General features: G+C 44.9%; 1 protein-coding gene across 3 annotated transcripts in view; it reads right to left on the reverse strand.

The window, feature by feature from the left end:
- Positions 1 to 660: 660 nt before the first annotated feature.
- Positions 661 to 20,239, reverse strand: part of LOC118206782 (NMDA receptor synaptonuclear signaling and neuronal migration factor-like) — a 36,163-nt gene continuing 16,584 nt past the window's right edge. For 2 of the 3 annotated variants that reach the window (XM_035379851.1, XM_035379850.1), the window contains exons 5-16: positions 19,746 to 19,751; positions 17,991 to 18,059; positions 12,142 to 12,194; positions 11,316 to 11,405; positions 10,389 to 10,516; positions 9,781 to 9,864; positions 8,494 to 8,527; positions 8,276 to 8,346; positions 8,114 to 8,193; positions 7,460 to 7,562; positions 3,974 to 4,049; positions 661 to 3,380 (exon numbers count right to left, since the gene is read on the reverse strand). In XM_035379851.1, coding sequence (XP_035235742.1) covers positions 3,283 to 3,380; positions 3,974 to 4,049; positions 7,460 to 7,562; positions 8,114 to 8,193; positions 8,276 to 8,346; positions 8,494 to 8,527; positions 9,781 to 9,864; positions 10,389 to 10,516; positions 11,316 to 11,405; positions 12,142 to 12,194; positions 17,991 to 18,059; positions 19,746 to 19,751 — 892 coding nt within the window. In that variant the 3' untranslated portion in view covers positions 661 to 3,282. The remainder of the gene's footprint in view (positions 3,381 to 3,973; positions 4,050 to 7,459; positions 7,563 to 8,113; positions 8,194 to 8,275; positions 8,347 to 8,493; positions 8,528 to 9,780; positions 9,865 to 10,388; positions 10,517 to 11,315; positions 11,406 to 12,141; positions 12,195 to 17,990; positions 18,060 to 19,745; positions 19,752 to 20,239) is intronic. The other variant, XM_035379852.1, reaches the window with a different exon arrangement.

A 20,239-nucleotide genomic window follows, 5' to 3' on the forward strand; every position in this document is an offset into this window, starting at 1 on the left:
ATCAATATTAATAACAGCAGATCCACAGGCTTCAAGGAGGTTGTCAGGTCTTGATCTCTTCTCGAACTTTGAGTCCCAACGTACAAACGGTCCAGCAGAGTAACAGTGGTTTGCGAAATGCTTAGAGCTATTGCCACAGCTTTACAATGGGGTGGCTTGTTCTCGGCGACAGATAAATGAACATGCCACTCAGCCTCTTAGGAAGGTAAAATACACACACACAGCAATCCTGAGGATTGTAGTAGGCATAGGCACCAGTGTGTGCAGTACATCCGTACAGTATTTTTCACCAGGTGCTTTGTCTTCCTCAGGTGAAGAACATCTTAAAAAGTCCAAGATCATAAAACCACACTTTCTGCAGAAACAGAAAAACATACAAAAAGAAAACACAGAAAAAATGCAGCCCATGGAAAAAGAAAACAGTTGAACTTTCATTTTATGTCTCCTTCCCTCTCTTTTTCCTAGCTCTCGCTGCCTGTGCGCCATTTCAAAATCTGGTTTCGCTGCATCAACACCCCACCCCCCCCCCCCCCCCCCCCCCCCCCACCCCCAACACACAGTGTGTACGACGTTCAGTCATTTCAGCACACTGATAAGTTATAAACTAAATCCCTCTGAAAACACTGGATAAATGCACAGAGGACCTTCCTAGTATGTTTGTTCAGGTAGCACATTTGAAACTGAAAATGAAAAAAAAAATGTCACCACTCTCATAATGCTTTTCCATTTCAGCACAGGAAGGTTAAGGAAAAACAATGTAACGTTGTACTATGGCAAAATCCCTTTGTTCTTGTACAATTATACATTATACACATATTTACACATTTCAATCAAATAAATACTTTCACACTTATGGAAGGCAGAAAATACACACATTATTAAGAGTCCCTTCTTTTCCTCATTGATCGTTAGAAGGAAATTCAAATGCACATTTTAGAGCCGACTCCTTACTAATGTTTGTTGGACAGCGTCGCACTGCAATGCAGTACAATGTTTCATAGTTTTAATAAACTGAAATGTCTGACACGATCTAGATATTGTATATACTATATATTTTGACTGCAATCGATACCTTCTTTCCAATATCCCCACTACTGTTGACAGCCAGAAATAAAATATGACAAAGCCAATGCTAGATTCATGTTTCACCACTTCTGTGGTTTTGTGTTCAGCCATTGTTCTTAAAAACCTAAAAACATTCACTGGTGCATCTTTGTAACATCCTTCCCACACACAGAAAAGGATCAAAGAGAACTGCACTGATGCATCTTTCCTAAGTGTTAATTTATTTCTTGATACAGAACACGTAGCAGAACATGAATCTAGCACTGGTTTTGTCCTATGTTTGTCTTCAATAGTGAACACAGCAGAGAGAATGTATCAACTCAAGTCTAAATATGAATGGTATCTATGCAGCTGAAGTCACCAGTAAAATTCAAGCAAAATTAAGAAACATAGCATGTGATGCAGCATAAAGCTATCTAATAAATATTTGGTTGGTAAGGAGTATGCTATTAAAGTTATATTTTTTTATTTCTCTTTATATCATTAAAATGCTTTAAAAAGATTTGATAACCAACAGTGTGGTACTCAGTGTGGTGAAACATCTGTTCAAACTAGACTGGCTGTCCAAAATCAATACAGTGGGACGCGTGTTCAAATCCCAGGGGGAGCAGCCGAAAAGGCTACTACACCCCAGAAGTAAAATGATGTACCCCCAAACCAACCCCATGATGAACCATACGCTATTATTCAAAGGGCAGCCGGATTAATCAATTAAGGAGGAATTAAATGTTGCTTTTGAATCACAGTTCTCACAGAGAGCACTTCTGGAGCCTTCAAATAATCCTGACAAGTGGGTTCTTTCAAGGCGACAGCTGTGCCATTTTGACATTTGGGTCTGCACTATTGTGCCTCTGACAAAAATAAGTGATTCAGTTTGAACAGACAAGCAAGACTATACAGTTAAGTACAGAGATTGTAGCGGGGAAAGCATAAATACAGAGTAACCCCTTCCCCAACCTACACACACACACACACACACAAGCACGCACACACACAAAGAGCCAATAAATGCATGAACTCCCTCCCTGAAGCTGCTGTTGTGTTACCTGGCATTACAGTAGATTTGGGCAGACCTGGCTATGTAATGCTCTGGCACTAATAATAATAATAATAATAATAATAATAATAATAATAATAATAATAATAATAATAATAATAGGGCCACTAACACAGGAGTGAACACTTCAATAAAAAGGCCAGTGTCCACTCACAGTGAGTAGGAAAGAGTGTCAACTACATGTGTGAATATTTAAGTTTCTGGCTCACCTATGAAAAGCTATGAGACAGACACACAGATACACACGCACACACACACATACACACACACAATGACCTAGTCCCAATCTCTGCTCAGCCACCCCATCCATTCTTAGTCATGGCTGAAACGCATGTTAAACATTTCAAACTGAGCGGACCTTCACTTCCAGATCATTGACAGTGTGACATGTCTGGGAGTATTAAAATGCAGGGCACTAGTTTAAATAACCTGAGTTTTTCTTCAAAAAGCCCATTAGAAACACCACTAAGTTAAGGTAAAAAACTGATGTGTGATATTATTCATATGACTATATGATTATATCTCATAATACAACTATATATTACAACGGTATATGATGTTTTTATAGCAGTTTTATCTCCTGAAAAGTTCAGACAATTCAGAAAGTGTCCAGCCCCTAATGAGGACTAATCAAGCGACCTGAAGAAAAAAAATGGTCTTCGCATCAACGTGCCTCTTTGTCAATGTAACAATCACATACACACACATACACCCAATGTAAGAGAGACTGTCCATCATTTTCTCCAGACAACTCTGTTCATCGCTCCTTTCAATCTTTCCAGTGTCTTCCTGATCTCTCTCTCTCTCTCTCTCTCCATTTCTCACTCTGACTCAACCTCCTCTCCCTTTTCATAATTTACGAGAGAGCATGTCCTCGCTCTCTCTTTCTCTTGCCTTCTCTCTCCCTCTCTCTCTGCAGTCACTTGGGAGCAAGAGATGGTGTTAACACACTCATTGCCTCGGCAACAGAATCTGTCCCTCCGGCCTCTGGGTGCCAGGTAACAGAAGATTTAGTTCCCTTCACCGTCAACACCCCTCCTCTCTCCCTTCCCTTCTCTCCAAGTTTCCCAGCACCGGCTCTTCCGAAATGAACGCCGCCAAGTTGGGCTTCGCCACTAGATCTCCTGCCCCGCAGGCTTCTGCCAGAAGTTGGGGCAAGGTCACAAAACGTCGATATAATCAAGCAGTTTAGAGTGCTGACGTGCTTTCCACAGTCGAAAGAGACGGAAGTCAAAATATATCTCGATCATCTCTTTACCTGGAGTGAAGAGAAAGAAGAAGCAGCATTTTAACAGCATTTATATAGCATATTATCTCACATACACTAAACATCTATTTTATCACTAATACTAATCTGTCTTTTTAAATACACAATTTGTGTTCAAAGGAATGTGTCCATTTTTAACAACTTACATGACAAACACAAGTGCTTAGCTCAGGAATTTAAGTGCACCAATACTTCAACAAAATAAATGATACACAGCACCTCTTCAAATATAGCAGCCATCTTAAAAAAGAAAGGACTCCCTGTTCATGAAGTGTCCTGAATCCCTACACATCTCTGTTTGGCATCTTCCTGTCCCGGCATGAGAATGCCTGACAGTCATGATCAAAGTTAGCTTCCAGATGGCGGTAAGAGGCAAAGTCCCTTGTGTTTTGGAAGACAATGGGAACGCGGGTCGAAGCGATAATGAGGTATAAATTTGGGACTCATCACCAGGATTTCATTAAGACTGGTCATGGTGGGTTGGCTGTGTCTGTAAGGATAAGCATGTATTTACATGTGAGAGCAAGCTCTCTGGCTTTGCGTCCTCCATGCGTGTGTGACTGTGCGTCGTCTGGCTGACTCACCCTCAGCGGACAGTTCCAGAGGAGATTTGAATTCAATGGAGTACGGTCTCATCAGATTCTTCAGGTTCTGAAACAGCTGTGGGGGGCAAATACACAGGAGTCACTGCACTCATCCAGCACACACTTTATTCTGGTTACCATGCACCCCCCCCCCCCCCCCCCCCCCCCACCATGTGCTAAACCCTGTTTTGAGGGTGACCTGCTCATTTCCCAAGAGGACGGAGCTGGGGACAGCCAGTTGGCGTGCGACATCATCATCACGTCGCGTGGAGCAGTGAACATCGCGTGCGTGCAGAGACACAATGCGCCAGTGCGTTCCCACAGCAAAGCCAGCTCCAGTGAGCATCGCGTGAGCCTGGATCAGTTTATTGGCAGCACCAGATTGTGTTGGGCAGCAGCTCATGATAATCCACTTATTCCAACAGGCAGAGGCAAACTTCTGTTGGAGGAACTGGGTGGAATGCAAGATTCTGGTGTTCAGAACATTTTGTGAGCTCTGTGAAGACAGCACTTTGACCTTTGCTGCAGGGGGGAAGGGGGGTCGTGGTTGCTGGGAGGGACCTTTACCTGTCAGGGTGCATTATTACATGGCCCTCGCTGCTCTCTGGCACCCCCAGTGGCTGACAGCAGCAGGTGCCATGGCAGCACAATTTCTCCCAGGCAACAAACTGCCTTTTTCTAACGTCATCTCCACGGTCACTATTCCCATCGCAACACAGACCAGCGGCAAAAAGAGCTGTTGTAACCGGTAGGTGTGCAGTGGAGGTCAGGGATCTGGGTTCAAAGGGTCATGGGATCACATGGTCATATATGAAGTGAGCCAATGAATTTAGGTACCTCGGGTACCTCAGAGAAAGAACTTAACTTGCTTAACCTTCAAGAAAATGGGCCAATTGTCAATGTCAGGCGACTTAGCCGAAGAAAAGCATGTCTCACGACAACCTCTGACACGCTGTGAAATTTTTCTTTTAGCAATGTTTAGGTTTTAAAATGTCTTTCTTCAAGATGGCTTACGTAGAGTTACTCAAATTGTATATCTGGGAGTGATAAAGAGACTTGGGAGAGAATTTCTTCTGACAACCGCTTGCAGTCGCTAACTGATTTTCCCTACAGGCATAAATCATCACATACATCTACTCTTACTCCCTTACGTCAGCTGTTTCTGGCATCGCCCCCACCACATCTCGACTGCATTCCTCTGCTTTTTCATTTTTCTTTTCTCCTGGTGCTTAGTAGGGGGTCAAAAGCTTCCTACTCATGGCCAGATGCAATCCAATCCCCAAGACACCAAACCCAAGATCGCACAGATTCAAATGTTCCAAATGCAATGCACAGTGTGTTTTAATACAAGCACTTTCAAAAGTGTATCTGTTGTATGCGAATACACTCTACTGAATAATCTATTTGTGTACTCAATGTAGCTGGATATGTGCTCAACCACATGATTCCCTGAGCTGAAATGCCTCTGCCCCATTTATAACCTCTGGTCACGAATCTGGTGCCTTAACCCGTTCCATCCTCTGCTATCTTTGTATTGCTTTGCAGAGGAAGACTAGAAAATAATGAGTCTTTCTGTGCAGGGAGAGCCAAAGAGTCAAAGTCGGTCACAGCATCTTGAATACCTGGACCCACGGGATACAGAACGCACAGCCAGCAATGTGGGCTAGCCGTCACATTTGTTTACACGGTTACGATTAATCAGGGATGATTAATGGCTTTCCTTCCCTTCACTTTACTCCCTACACAAAAGAAGGACAATGGGAGGACTAAATAGTGTGAGTGCATCAGAGAGAAAGAGGGGAGGAGAGGAAGCCAAAGAGCCCTGTGACAGAGCCAAGGAGAATGTGCCACAGAGTGGTTCTGGGCGTGCCTCGCTGAAGCTAGCAGGCTATTAATAGCAAGATGACTGAAGTTTTCTTCTCCTCCAGCTGAGGTAACTGGAGCGCACAGGTAGCGGAGGGGAAAAATTGCTAAATGCACCAGAAAAAAAAACCGCTCCCCTTCTGCGGCTTGTACAAGCTCCACCCGCCGCACTGGACGTCGTGCGGGCGTGCACTTTGCGAAGAAGAGACGTATGTGCTGACGGGTGTAGGAGCGTGTAGGAGGATGTGTTAACAAGTGTAACAGAAAATGTGTCTGTGTGTGCCATGCATGCATGCGTATATGTTTCTGTCTGTGTGTGCGTGTGTGTGTGCGTGTGTGTATGTGCATGTGTGTGTGTGTGTGTGTGTGTGTGTGTGTGTGTGTGTGTGTGTGCGTGTGTGTGTATGTTTCTCTCTGTGTGTGCGCGTGTGTGTATGTTTCTATGTGTGTGTGTGGGTGTGTGTGTACGCTGTATGTGTATGGGTTTTATCAGCTCTGGCATATCCACCGCCTCAGGCAGCTGTCAGTCCAGTCGAGGCTCGCTGTGTGTGGCGTGTCAAAGTGGGGGGTGGTGTGAGGCGAGTCTGCCTGTCAGACCCAGCGAAGGCTGGGGTCGGTTCCAAAAACCCTCCCTCCCTCCCCAACCGCACCCCACGTCCGCGGCCAGACCTGACCGCGCTCTGAGCGTCCCACTGCTCTCAGATCAGTCTCCCTCACTGATCAATGCAGGAGACGGCACGAGGACGCAGAACGTGACTGACAGGAGAACAGGCCGCAGAGACGGAGAGCGGAAATGTCTGGCGCTGCCTTAGAGCGAAACACAGCCAGGTACAACGTGCTTAGAACAGACATATGGCGGAGTGCAGATTAATAGTCGCACCGTGAGGCACCGTGAGGCTCCAAGAGCAGCGTGTGCAGACAGAGCGGAGAGACTGCGCAGCGGGATAGAGGGGAATAATTCATGATCTGGTGAAGAGAGCAGTGCGTGGTGGCAGCGTGGATTTGTGGTTCATGGGAAACACTACTGGGGTTAACAGGGTAGAGTATTATGATTAATGGGGTACAGTACTGCATGTGTAGTACTATGATTAATGGTATGCAGTACTGCATGTGTAGCACTGTGATTAATGGGGTACAGTACTGCATGTGTAGTACTGTCTAGTACTGTGATTAATGGGGTACAGTATTGCATGTGTAGTACTGGTATTAATGGGGTACAGTACTGCAGTACAGTTCTATGATCAATGGGGTACCCTATTGGCAGTATAGTACTATGTTTAATGGGGTACAGTACTGGCAGTACAGTACTGGGATTAATGGGGTACAGTACTGGCAGTACAGTACTGGGATTAATGGGGTACTGTACTGAGAGTATAGTACTGGGATTAATGGGGTACTGTACTGGGAGTATAGTACTGTGATTAGTGGGGTACTGTACTGGGAGTTTAGTACTGTGATGAATTTGGTACAGTACTGGCAGTATAGTACTGTGAATAATGGGGTACTGTAGTGGGAGTGTGCAACAGGGACTCAGTGAGCATGCTGTGATACATGGGGTACAGTGGGTGCACTGTAGGTGCACGGTGGTTTTTGGCACAAAGCAGGTGATCGTATGTGCAATACCTTCTCTCCGTTGGCATTTCCCAAGACGTAGCAGCCCATGATGTGGATGACATTGGGTTCAGGGTTCAATGCGCTCATGAACCTGCTCAGCCTCTTCCAGAAACTGCGTGCAGGCACAGGAGAAAATTCAGGCAGACAGGTATAAAGCTGGACTGACAGATAAAAACCTGGCAGGTAATGGTAATGAATAACAGGTAAATAGTGATACTGAGGCTAACAGGTAAAAGCTGATACTGAGGCAGACAGGTAACAGCTAACAGGTAAGGAGTGATACTGAGGCTGACGGGTAAAGGCTAACAGGTAAGGAGTGATACTGAGGCTGACGGGTAAAGGCTAACAGGTAAGGACTGATACTGAGACTGACAGGTAATGGCTAACATGCAAAGAGTGATACTGAGGCTCACAGGTAACGGCTAACAGGTAAAGAGTGATACTGAGACTGACAGGTAATGGCTAACAGGCAAAGAGTGATACTGAGGCTAACAGGCAAAGAGTGATACTGAGGCTGACAGGTAATGGCTAACAGGTAAAGAGTGACAGGTAATGGCTAACAGGCAAAGAGTGATACTGAGGCTGACGTTAACATGTTAAGAGTTAACGTTAACATGTTAAGAGTTGAGTTGAGGTTCAGTAGATACAGAGGAAATGACTCACCTGATCATGTCTTCCTCCTTTTCAACTTTAGCAAATGTAGCAACTTTGTTCTTCAGTAGATACAGGTGACCTGGTCCTCCCTGAGGGACAAAGGAAAAGGTTAGATACACATACACACACACACACACACACACACACAAAGCACTCTGAGATGTGTCTTACCTGACAAAATATAAGCATTCTCCAGATTTTACAGCCTTTCCTGTATGCAGTCAGTTTCTTCTCAATCTCCTCTACAGTGAGAGAGAGTGGGGGTTACCCACACAAGTATTAAAACATGTTGCAGTAAGCCAACTGTACATTCCTAATCTGCACACACTTCAACATATGACCATAGCTTCACACAGTGAGCAGAAATACATTGTATTTTCAGCACTTACCGAGAATATCATTAAACGTGGCATGCTCATGGTCCTGAAGAGATGGTAAAGACAAATAAGAAAACCATCAGTGCTGTGCTGGGATTGACTGATTTCTCTGTCTGCAGCTAACACTTTCTCAAAACATGTACACATTCTTGTGTGCAAGATGTTGAAGCAGTTGAGGTGTACTCAGGGTCCGAGTTATGGGGGGTTTTGGGTGGTCTGGCTCCCCTAATTCAGACTTGAACCCCCCTGAAGGAAGTAAAAACAGAAGGTTGGGGAGGGTTTCAAAATCTTTAAACAAACAAAGTAGTTCTAATAGCCTAGTAAATATTCAAATGTGTTTTCAGAGCTCTGACTGAGGTACAATTGTACAACAATTTAGAACATCCCTACAGTGGGTCATACCATTTCCTCGCCGTTGAGACTGTCTGAGCGAGCCTGACTCACCCATTACTCCAGCACATTATTTGTTAAGAGAGACTATGCCGCAGGCTTCCAATTACAGGGGAGCCAAGGGGAGCTAATTCCCCCAAAACAGACCTGAACCCCCACAGTCTGCAATCTCACAGACCCCTGAAAGCTGGAGTGTAATTCAAACCCTGGGTGTACTGTGTTCAGTGTGTTAGCGCAGCACGGATGTACACTGTTCAAGACACTTCGTGCTCAAGATATCATTATAGTAGTAGTTATACACACTGCTCAGGATATTGGAGCAGTAGAGGTGTACTGTGTTCAGGAAATTGGAGCAGTTGAGGTGTACTGTGTTCAGGATACTGAAGCATAGAGGTGTACTGTGTTCAGGATACTAGAGCATAGAGGTGTACTGCGTTTAGGATACTGGAGCACAGAGGTGTACTGTGTTCAGGATACTGAAGCATAGAGGTGTACTGTGTTCAGGATACTAGAGCATAGAGGTGTACTGCGTTTAGGATACTGGAGCACAGAGGTGTACTGTGTTCAGGATACTGAAGCATAGAGGTGTGCTGTGTTCAGGATACTGGAGCATAGAGGTGTACTGTGTTCAGGATACTGGAGCATAGAGGTGTACTGTGTTCAAGATACTGGAGCATAGAGGTGTACTGTGTTCAGGATACTGGAGCACAGAGGTGTACTGTGTTCAGGATACTGGAGCATAGAGGTGTACTGTGTTCAGGATACTGGAGCGTAGAGGTGTGCTGTGTTCAGGATACTGGAGCATAGATGTGTGCTACGGTAAGGAACTTGGAGCAGTAGAATTGTGCTGTGTCCCATATACTGGTGAAGCTGTTGAGTGCCGTGTACAGCTGCCACGAGCAGACTCACATAGAGGATGGGAATGATGGAGGGATCACCACGGCGGATTATGGTGGGCACGTACTCCGCCTTCGGGACCTTGGAAGAGATCAGCTAGAAGAGAAAGAAGAGGGTTTGTTGAGTTCCTCCGTTTCCTCACACCCTGAACAGCGTGCCAAAATGCCGGTGACCTACTTCAGCACCATCTAACAAGTGATGTACGACACTGCGAGCCGCACAGTATTCACTGCCTCTCTGCAGAGAGCCTCTGTGCTATCTGAGAGAGATGCACTGAAAAACAAATGTTTCATTGGATAAACCTACATTTCTTGCTTCAGTCTGTTAAACCTATATTTCTCTCAATAAAGAAAACCTAAAAAAAATATATAGGTGTAACAAATTGAAGTAAAATTTTTGGCAAGAGTCAAGTTCAGCAAAAGTACATTTCCAGGGCAAGTTACACAGCTCAGATATAATACATCTACTTTTAAAGCAGTTTAAACACCTGGTGGTTTACTGAAGACATCTGGATTAGCCACCAGTTGGTCAGTGTGAAAAAGCAGGGCTACCATCCCGTTATTCTGGATTTTAAGCAGACGGTACCATGATAGCTGCCTGTATGGGGCGCTCTTCCATACCATGATTTTGGGTGGGATGAAGTCGTCTCCCTCGCAGGCTGCCCGTTCCAATTCTCTCTCCTCTTCCCAGTCCACGTCCTCACAAGGCACCTCATCCAGAGTCCCCGAGGAGGCCTGCAGGTCCCCACCTGCCGAGGTCAGAGGAGAGAGAGAGAGAGAGAGAGAGAGAGAGGGGGAGAGGGAGAGAGAGGGAGGGAGAGAGAGAGAGAGAGAGGGGGAGAGAGAGAGAGAGGGAGAGAGAGGGAGGGGGAGAGAAAGAGACAGAGAGAGAGAGGGGGGGAAGACACGTGGAAGGCAAAGGATAGAACAGGTGGGTGGGGGGATGAAAGAGTCAGGTGTAGGCAGGGAGGAGAGGTGGGCAGATGGTGAAGTGAGAGATGGGTGGACAAGTAAGGGAGAGTTTGGTGGAGAAAGGTGGAGAAAAAAAGTGAGGGTGCAGAAAGGGAAACACCTCCACAGAGAATCAGAGGTTACAGAGGTCAAGAGAAGACACTGACAAACGCAAAACAGAAGGTGCATGACCGAGCTCTGGTACATGGCCAGCTACACACAACACACAGACAGACAAACAGAAGGACACCAGATGGAAATGTGTTGCAGAAGCAGACACTGACAATTCCACATGCTGACACACAGATAGCCACACACACACACAAATATACATTCATATACAGAACACGTACGCACAGGAAGAGACGTTCACAAAGAGAGACTGTCACAGAGTGAGACAGAGGTCAGAGGTCATATGTGAGAGAGCTTCAGGTCAGCTTGTGTATGTTTGCATGTACGTGTTTGCATGCGTGTCTATGCGTGTACACATGCAATGTGTGTGTGTGTGTGTGTGTGTGTGTGTGCGTATGTGTATGTGTGTCAGTCGGTCAGTCTGTCTGTGTGTGTTTGTGTGTGTGTATGCATGTATGAACTCACTGTCTCTGGAGTTGTGTAGAGAGTCAGGCTTGATGGGGGTGGGGTCACTCCAGGATCGGCTGAAACTCTTGGCTCTGCGGTCGGCGAACGCTAGTGGGGGAGGTGGGCAGGGGTTGGGAATGGGGTTGCAGGAGAGAACATCACACACACTGCTTCGCCCACCCATAAACACGCACACACACACACAGACACATGCACACACACACATGCACACACACACTCTGCACATGTACAGACCCTACACTCTACCCGGCAGAACTGGTTCCTCCGCCTCTTACTCCTCAGTACCAGTGGGAGAAACACAGTTGTGCAAGTCCTGTCCGAGCTCCGCCACTCTGACAGAGCTACAAATGAAGGAGGACGGCTGTCCTTTAATGTCACATTACTCTGCCATCAGTATCAATAACATCGTTAACCCCAAGTGTGTAATTACACAGCGTACAGTCTTATCGATAACGATATATAACGGTCAACTGCTAATACTTGGCTTTGTTGTCACACGTTTCCCCTTGCCTTTTAAATCTAAACAAGACGAAGAACCTGCAATTGCATAAACCAAACGTATAAATAAAAATTGAATATACTGCAAGTATTTTCTATGGGCATTTTATTCTCACAGAACCCCCCCCCCCCCCTTCCCAACACACACACACACACACACCACATGCTCACATCAACACAACACACGTGTGGATCAAACAAAGACGCATGCACATGCTACATACACAGACACATACGCACTCCTGCATGCTCACACAAACGCACACTCCAATGGGGTTGAGCACGGATGCAGGCACAGCCAAACTCCGTTCGCTGTCTGACTTACTTTGAACTTTGACCCGCCGGCTCCCTACCATTCTTAGGTGTTTCCTGAAGTTCCTGTGGAAAAACCAGAAGTCCAGAAGAAGGGGGGCAGGTGGACAAGTGAGAGAGGTGTGAAAAGATAGAAAAGACAGACAGACAAAAGGAAAGAGAAAATGAGAGAGACAGAGAGAGAGAACCAGACACAGACAGGGAGCGGAGAAAGAATACTTCAGTTCATTTTCCTCATAACAGTGAAAACAACACAGCAGTGGCCAAATGTTCACCCTGAGGATGAGTGTTTGAAGTTAACACAGCAGTCGCCTCTGTCGCTATACCCTTCTGAACCCAAAAATGAACAGCAGGATTGAAGCCTTGGCACAAGAAATTTTGACAACTTCAGGCTCTGCCTGGAAGAATGGACGGAATGCTGAGCTCATCCTTAAAACACATCACTCGCTGTTTCAGCAGACTAAAAAGCACCCATACAGCTCTGTGCTTTTGGCCACACTTTCCACAGCCAGCATCGTGAACGTTCATTCAAAATCCGCCCCCACCCCCTGCTCCAGTTTCTTACGCTAAGTTCAGTCTGTGACTTATGACTTCATTAACTCCCACATAGAGCAGATTTGTCACTTCACACACTCAAGATTCATAGCTAAATGTCAGTTCCGTACAAGAACACATAGCTCCATTCCAGAGCCCAATGAAATCAGCATAAGAAATTATTATCGCCAATGAAAGGCGTCTGTGGCCTCTAAGATGAGTTATGGCAAAGTATGTCTCTGTATAACACCTTTATGTTTCAACTCAAAGGTTCAATACTCTATGGCTGGAGGGCACTTACTTTTACCAAAAAACTGAAAAGGCTGTTTTGCAATGAGGACACTATTATGTCATAGTTGAAAAGAATGTCTTTATATCCTTTTATATATCAATGAAATCATTTGTGAGAAAATACAATGGTGAACAGGTGGGTGGTGTGAGTATGTGTGCGTGCATAAGTGTGCTTAATAATAAGAGAAAATGTGTGTGTTTGTGCGTGTGTGTTTTTGTGTGTGTGTGTGTGCTGTGCGTGTGTGTGTGATGCTATTCTCCCCCCTTCTATTTTTTGAAGTTCCAAATAAGAGTGAAAAATTGCCTTAGTTGCCATGGCAATTAGTAGACACACTACAAAAATTTTGGTTCTTGGGAAGTTCCTTTTAGCCTCCACACATGACTCTTGCCATCACTCTGATACACTTGAATCTTGAGCCGCTTTTCCACTGCATGGTACCAGCTCAACTCGACTCGATTCTACTCGACTCCAATCAATTTTGGTACCAGGTACTTCGTTTTCCACTGCAGATAGTACCCCCGTCAATGTAGCTGGGCGTCATTAACGATTGCTAAACGCGTTGCTCTGACCAATCAGTGGTCTGCAGTGTTTTCACGTCACCTTTGGTATCGCTTCAGTTCGCTTGAAACCTCGACGGAGGTGATACCAAAAAAGTACCAGGTACCAGGTACTATCCACAACTTCTGCCTGATGGAAAACCAAAAAAGTTGAGTAGAGTCGAGTCCAGTTGAGCCGGTACCATGCAGTGGAAAGGCGCCTTTGGTCTCATCTGTTCACAAGACCTTAAATTTTTTTTTTTTTTAAATCTGCATGCTCTTTTAAGAACTTCTAAGTAAACTTTAACTTGTCCTATTTTTAAACTAGTGCATCTTGCAGTGTAGTCTCTAAAGTTCTGTTCATGTAGACAGTAGTCACTGACACATCCAGGCCTGCCTCCTGAAGAGTGTTTCTGATCTGTCTGACAGGTGTTTGCCGTTTTTTCGTCATTATGATGGAAATTCCTCTGCCATCAACTGTAGAGGTCTTCCTTGGCCTACTAGGCCCTTTGCGATTACTGAGCTAACCAGTGCTCTCTTTCGTCCTAATGATGTTCCAAACAGTTGATTAGTCTACAGTTTGGCGTATGTCTCTGGCTGTTTTTTTTTTCTTTCTTTTTATTTCTCAGCCTCATAATGGCTTCCTTGTCTTCCACTGGCACAACTCTGGTACTCATCTTGACAAATGGCAATATAACTGACTCCAAAGGCTAACAAAAGCCTAGAATCAGGACTATATACCGAAAGCTCTCTTGCACCTGCACTAAGGAAGCAATTGAACATACCTGACGAATCAGAAACACCCGTGAGGCCATTTGTCCCCATCATTATGATGCCTTGAAATGGGGGGACTATGTATAAAAATGTGTAAAATACCTTTTAAGTCTGCACTTTAACCACACCTGAATTGTACAATTACAAATCTGAAATTGCGGAGTACAGAGCCAAATCAAAGAAAAAAGTCTTTGTCCCAAACATTATGGAGCTCACTGTATATTTAAATATAAATATAACGTTATCTACATAATTATCTACACAAGAAACCAAAAAAGAATATCATTAATGCTAAATAATTGCTTAAATTAATAATGTTGTCCACAGTAATATACTGATAGAGAAAATTGATTTGATTCTCTCGTTTTCTCCTCTCTGTCCCTCTAATACAACTGGATGGCTGGCATCCTGTAACCACAGCAACGTTTTATCTTCAAGATCAAACAGGTGTTGTGTGTAATACGGGATACAGGGGCTATCGAGAGAGAGAGAGAGAGAGAGAACAAGAGACAGAGAGAGAGAAAGTGTCCTCAGGTCACCCAAACTGACTGCTGCCCACAGAGAGGGCAGAAAGAGGGGAGAGGAGCAAGGCTGAGAGAAGAAGCCTGAGGAACACAAACATGGATTCGCATTCAAATTATTTATGCAAGCGCAGTCTGTTTGCTCTGTGCTCCCTGTACATTGTATTTTAAATAGGCCTCCAGTGGGTTCTTTCATTAAAAATGCATTTTGCAAACGAAAATGTAAGAATTTCTGGTGACGATATCGAGCCATTCAGCTCATCTAGGCTTGTCATTTTACCTATATTATACGCCATTTTCGTGTTTGTTTATATCTGAAAGCAAGGTTATTACATGTTATCATTATGATGATGGCATGTTTGCTATCGTTTCATAAATATAAGCAGTACAGAATGTTACAGATAGCATAATTTGTCAAAATAAAAGCCATATGTACTATGCCATTAAGAATTGTTTTCTATCATATTAATCCTTACGAAGTCTTGCCCACAGAGACTGACCAAAGCAAGGCTAATAAATTTCAACACACACAAAATGGGAAAACTGGAATATGCTTTCAACATTATATTGTAAACAGGCGTCAAGATACAGTACACTGTAAGCCACACATAATAAACCATTGAAGATATTTTTTTCATCACATTAATGCTCAAGATGTGGCACCCATAGACCCTGACCAAAGGCTAATAAAATTCAACACACAAAAAAATGTGAAAATCTTTAAATGTTTTAAAAATTATGTTTTTAAAACAGATGTATCATACAATAAGATATAATTATTTTAAATGTATATTATAAAACAATAACTACTAAATAATGATTATGCAGTGCAGCACATTTGTTCTTCTATTTGGGAATGTGAGAAATGAAATACTTCTGTCTCTCAGATCCTGTGTTGTAGCACACATTTGGGGCTCCCTAATACTCATGACGATTTCAGTATTGAGGACACAGGTGCATGTGTGAGGTCAACCCAAAAGCCTTTTAAGCAACGCAAGGAGACAGTGATTGATTGCTTCAAAAATATCCTTTCCCAGGCTGCCAGATGATGTAACCAGCGAGAGCACTGGGCCTTTCTGCAGTGACGAGCCCCACAGTTCAAGCCAAATCCTGACCAGGCCAATGCTGGCTGCGGCTCCACAGAACCGTACGACTGGCTGGCTGTAGCAGCACGCAGGAAGGGAGGGAGGGTATCAGTCAGCAGAGTACTTCCTGTCTCATCACGTAAGAGCTACACTGGTCACTCTGGTTCATTTTATCATCAGCTGAAGCGCAAAAATAAATGAAAAGTCAAGAGTCAAATTAAATGGATTCGGAAGAACATTTGTGAACCTGCCCCTCCCAGACTGAGGGAGGATGTTGTAGATCGGACGGCCTGTGACATACAACTGGACATTCCAGTTTGGGAGAAATAGATAAAAATAGAAATCGCTCAATTCAATACGGTGATTCTACTCTTAGCAATACAATTAGGAGGTCCTTCACGCTTCCAGAGACTCGAGATGCAAATATATAGTGTAAAGAGATACAAACTGAGAAATATTAAACAGCTGAACCCTAAATCCTCTGATAGGACACACAAGCCCATGGATTAGATGACTGCACCCCTCCCCAACCACCTCCTCCTCCCCTCTCATGACTTCACTGTCACACAAAGCTGAATAACATCACACATTGTGTAACACACCCTCATCTACCACAGTAAAAACAGACTATTACCTCCATAAACAGATTTATACAGTCACCGCGTTTCTGCAGTCGCATGAGTCATGTCACATAGTGACTAATACAGCCTCTTTGTAACTGTACCATTATATACTACAGTGAGGGGCAGAATTAACCAACAAACAGGGCCACACACGGCAGAAGGCTTTCACAGATCTGTTCATACGTTAATACAATGCTGAAAACTGTTGTACACGGACTCACACAGAGTTTCCCGCCCCCAGTACAATCGCATCACTGCTGACCATGTGACAGGTTGCTGTGTCATGTGATGTCCTGCTGCATGTTTCTGCAGTGACCAAATACAGTGGCATGAGACCACATGCTGGCAATGCGGTGGGTCAGATCTGTTTCCTTCAGCCAGCTTCAATGAGGACTTGGTGCCTCCAACCATGCCAATAACTGAGATAATTATGCGTGAGCAACCTCCAACTGTGTGGAGGAGGGTGAATTCATACAATTCACTGACGGGGTGGGTAACACACAGCGCTTTTGATTGACTCAGACCAGGGCTGCCCAACCCTGTTCCCGGAGGTCCACCATCATGTTGATTTTCATTTCAACCATAATTTCGCACACCTGATTCTACTAATTGCCAGCTCAATAAGATCTCTAGCTTTTGAATGAGGTGTGCTTTGTTAGGGTTAGAGTGAAAACCTACTGGACAGTAGATCTTCAGGAACAGGGTTGGGCAGCCCCGGTGCAGAATTTGCATATGTAGGATCTCAGTTTTGAACAGGGCTCTCATCAGTGGTTGTATTGGTACCCTGGCTGCTTTACGAGCTGGTTTCTAATACGAATTTAGACTTGGACATATTTTTTTGGGGGGGAGGGGGGCAAAAAGTCTTTGGTTTGTTTATATGTCTACTACTAGGACTTTCTGGTCAAACACAAACTGGGGGCAGGGTCAGGTTGGGTTGGGGCAGTGGGGGGCAGGGGGGATGGATGGTCATGTGCCTATGTAGGTCTGTGTGTCCAAATGGTGTCCATAATGTTGATTATTCAACCATAAGGTCACTATATGATTACTTGGATAAGTATTCATGTGTGTTAATAAACAATAAATTTAAAAAAGCTGTGTTGTCATGTATCGGGCTGTCGTTGTCATCCTCAGTATTCATGGGGGAGATGATGATATTGTATTACAGATTTTCCTCTTTAAAAGTGTGAGTAAATGCAAAAGTCTTTGCAGTGAGTCTTTATTTAAACAGTTTAAATAGTGTTGGGAGGCAACACATTTGGTAAAATATTAAAATATTAAAGAAAACTGAAGAATATTCAAATATTAAGTTTATTATTACCTATTGAAGTGTTTGGGACTATACACATTTGGGTCAGGGGGCAGGTCAATGAGGATAATGAGGGGCGGGTTTAAGTGATGGAGTGGGTAAGGGGTGGGGTTTGGGGTTCGGACAATGAGGGTGGGTGGGGTGGGGTTTGGGGGCGCACATGACAGGACAGGACATCCAGGACACAGTACCTCTCCATGACAGCAGCTGCTTCCTGTTCTCTTTTCCTCCTCTTTCGCTCAGCAATGCCGCGGAAAGCCCTGCTGGGACGTGTCACAGCATTAATGGGGGGGGGCGGAGACAGGGGCGGGGACAGGGCAAGACGAGGGCCGACTTAGTATGGGGGCAGCCATGGAGGCCAGTTCTCAGTTAGTACAAGGCTGGTAGTGGGTTGGAATTTGGACATACATGTTTAGTATCCACTGAAGACGAACTACAAACTCACAGGACACAACGACACAACAGTTGGCTGTATCTTACTTATGTGCATGTCTCTGTTAATGTGTGTGTGCATGCATGTGTGTTTGCATGTGTGAGTGCGTCCATGCATGCATGTGTATGTATGTCTGTCTATATTTTTGTGTGTGTGTGTATGTGTATGCATGGTCTCTGTGTGTGTGTGTGTGTCTGTGTGCGTGTGCACATACTGTTAGGTAGGGGGGTCCACAGATACACACAGCAGCTGTCACAGTGTTTTCTGTAACATGATGACAAACTCAATCATTGAGTCCTGAGTTTGAATTGCTGTCATCTGCAAACAAAGCCAGCCAAACAGCAATGCATGTGGGCGTGTATGTCTGTGTGTACCCACAAGCTTGTGTGCATAAGTGTGTGGTGTGTGTGTGTGTGTGTGTGTGTTTGTCTGTGTGCGTGCATGTGTGTGCCCACAAGCATGTGCACATAAGTGTGTGTCGTGTGAGTGTGTGTGTGTGTGTGTGTGTGTATGCGTGTATATGTATGCATGTCTGTGTATGAACATTCAGATCTGTGTGTTTGTATTTTTTCAATGCAGAATACAAAGTTATCAACACTTCACGGCACAGAGACAACAGCACTGCACATACTACAGAGGAGCCAGTACAAGGTACACGACTACAGCACATGACATGTCTGTACTGAGCAACATTATCAACGGTTCCAAATGTAGGCCATGCTATTCATGTTTAAATACAGTCTTTTAATTATAATTAACAGTGCATACTTAAACCAGTTTGTGCGGAGCCTTATGAAAGGTTATGAGTACATTATATGTCAAAAAAAGCTATCCTGTGTATTCTTTATTCACAAAGAAACTGATTGCGTATGTAATAAATATATATCGATCTAATAAGTTTTCCCAAATGCATCTCACCCTTGCTGTGATACTGCCAATAAGCAAAGAGCAAAACATTCTGATTGTGAAAGCAGAAGAATAAAAACAGGTCTCTCTCTCTCTCTCTCTCTCTCTCTCTCTCTCTCTCCTATCTATTATGTTGCATTATGTAAGATTCTCCACAGAACCCTGCTGAAACGCTTTCAGAGAGCTGGCCCTGAATTGCTGAGAGCGGCGTTGAGTCCCTTTGAAGAGCAAAGCGGTGTTTGCTCACAGCCTAATTGTACCAACACACAAAAAAAAAAATGTTTCCACTCCAGCCTGATGCTCACCGGTGCCGAAAGCAACCTCCCTTTCAGCAGATGAGCTCATCACGACCGCCACGCTGCTTTGCGGGCTACAAAAACCATGCCGCCGTAAGCTCAACCCAGGCACGACAGTGCGGCCCTGCGCCTCTCGCATTCATAACTTCAAACACTCAGTTCAGAGCTACAAAGGGGGGTCAGGGGTCAGGGGTCAGGAGTCAGAGGTCAAGGGGAACGAGCACCACAGAGGAAAGGAGGTCTGGGGGTGGGATGCGAACTCTCTTGGGGGGGGGGGGGGGGGTCACGCTGAAGGACAGCGGCGTACTTACGATATCCTTTAGCCCAAAGAGACGGGGAGAGATTGCATGAAAGAGAAGAGAAGAGACATTTTTCAGAATCCCCCGGGCAGAAACATCAGCGCGTCTGCTCCTCTCGCGCAAAGGGGCAGAGGAGAAAGAGACGAGCGGCCGTACGCTTCCACTGAGCCTCGGCGTTCGCCGAGGAGACAAGAGAGACGAGAGCAGGGGGAAAAAAAACGGAAGCGTGAGGTAAAAAAGAAAGGAACAAAAAAAGCACTCAAACAAAACACGCCGGTCAATCATGTTCAAGTTCCTAGCAGAAGCCCGGAGGAGCGCCGGGATAAAAACAGAGGGAGCGGTGGAGCAACGGAGAGAGAGAGAGCGAGCGACGCAGTCCCCCGTAGGAGGGCACAGCGTGTGGGGGACATAATTACCACCTCCAGGAGACAGGTGATAATTAAGCAGTCAGCAGAGCCCGGGGCCCCTCGCGCTCTGGGAATAATGAACCCGCCGCGGGGGGCCCC

Source organism: Anguilla anguilla, chromosome 10, assembly GCF_013347855.1.
Source record: "Anguilla anguilla isolate fAngAng1 chromosome 10, fAngAng1.pri, whole genome shotgun sequence".
NCBI lineage: Eukaryota > Metazoa > Chordata > Actinopteri > Anguilliformes > Anguillidae > Anguilla > Anguilla anguilla.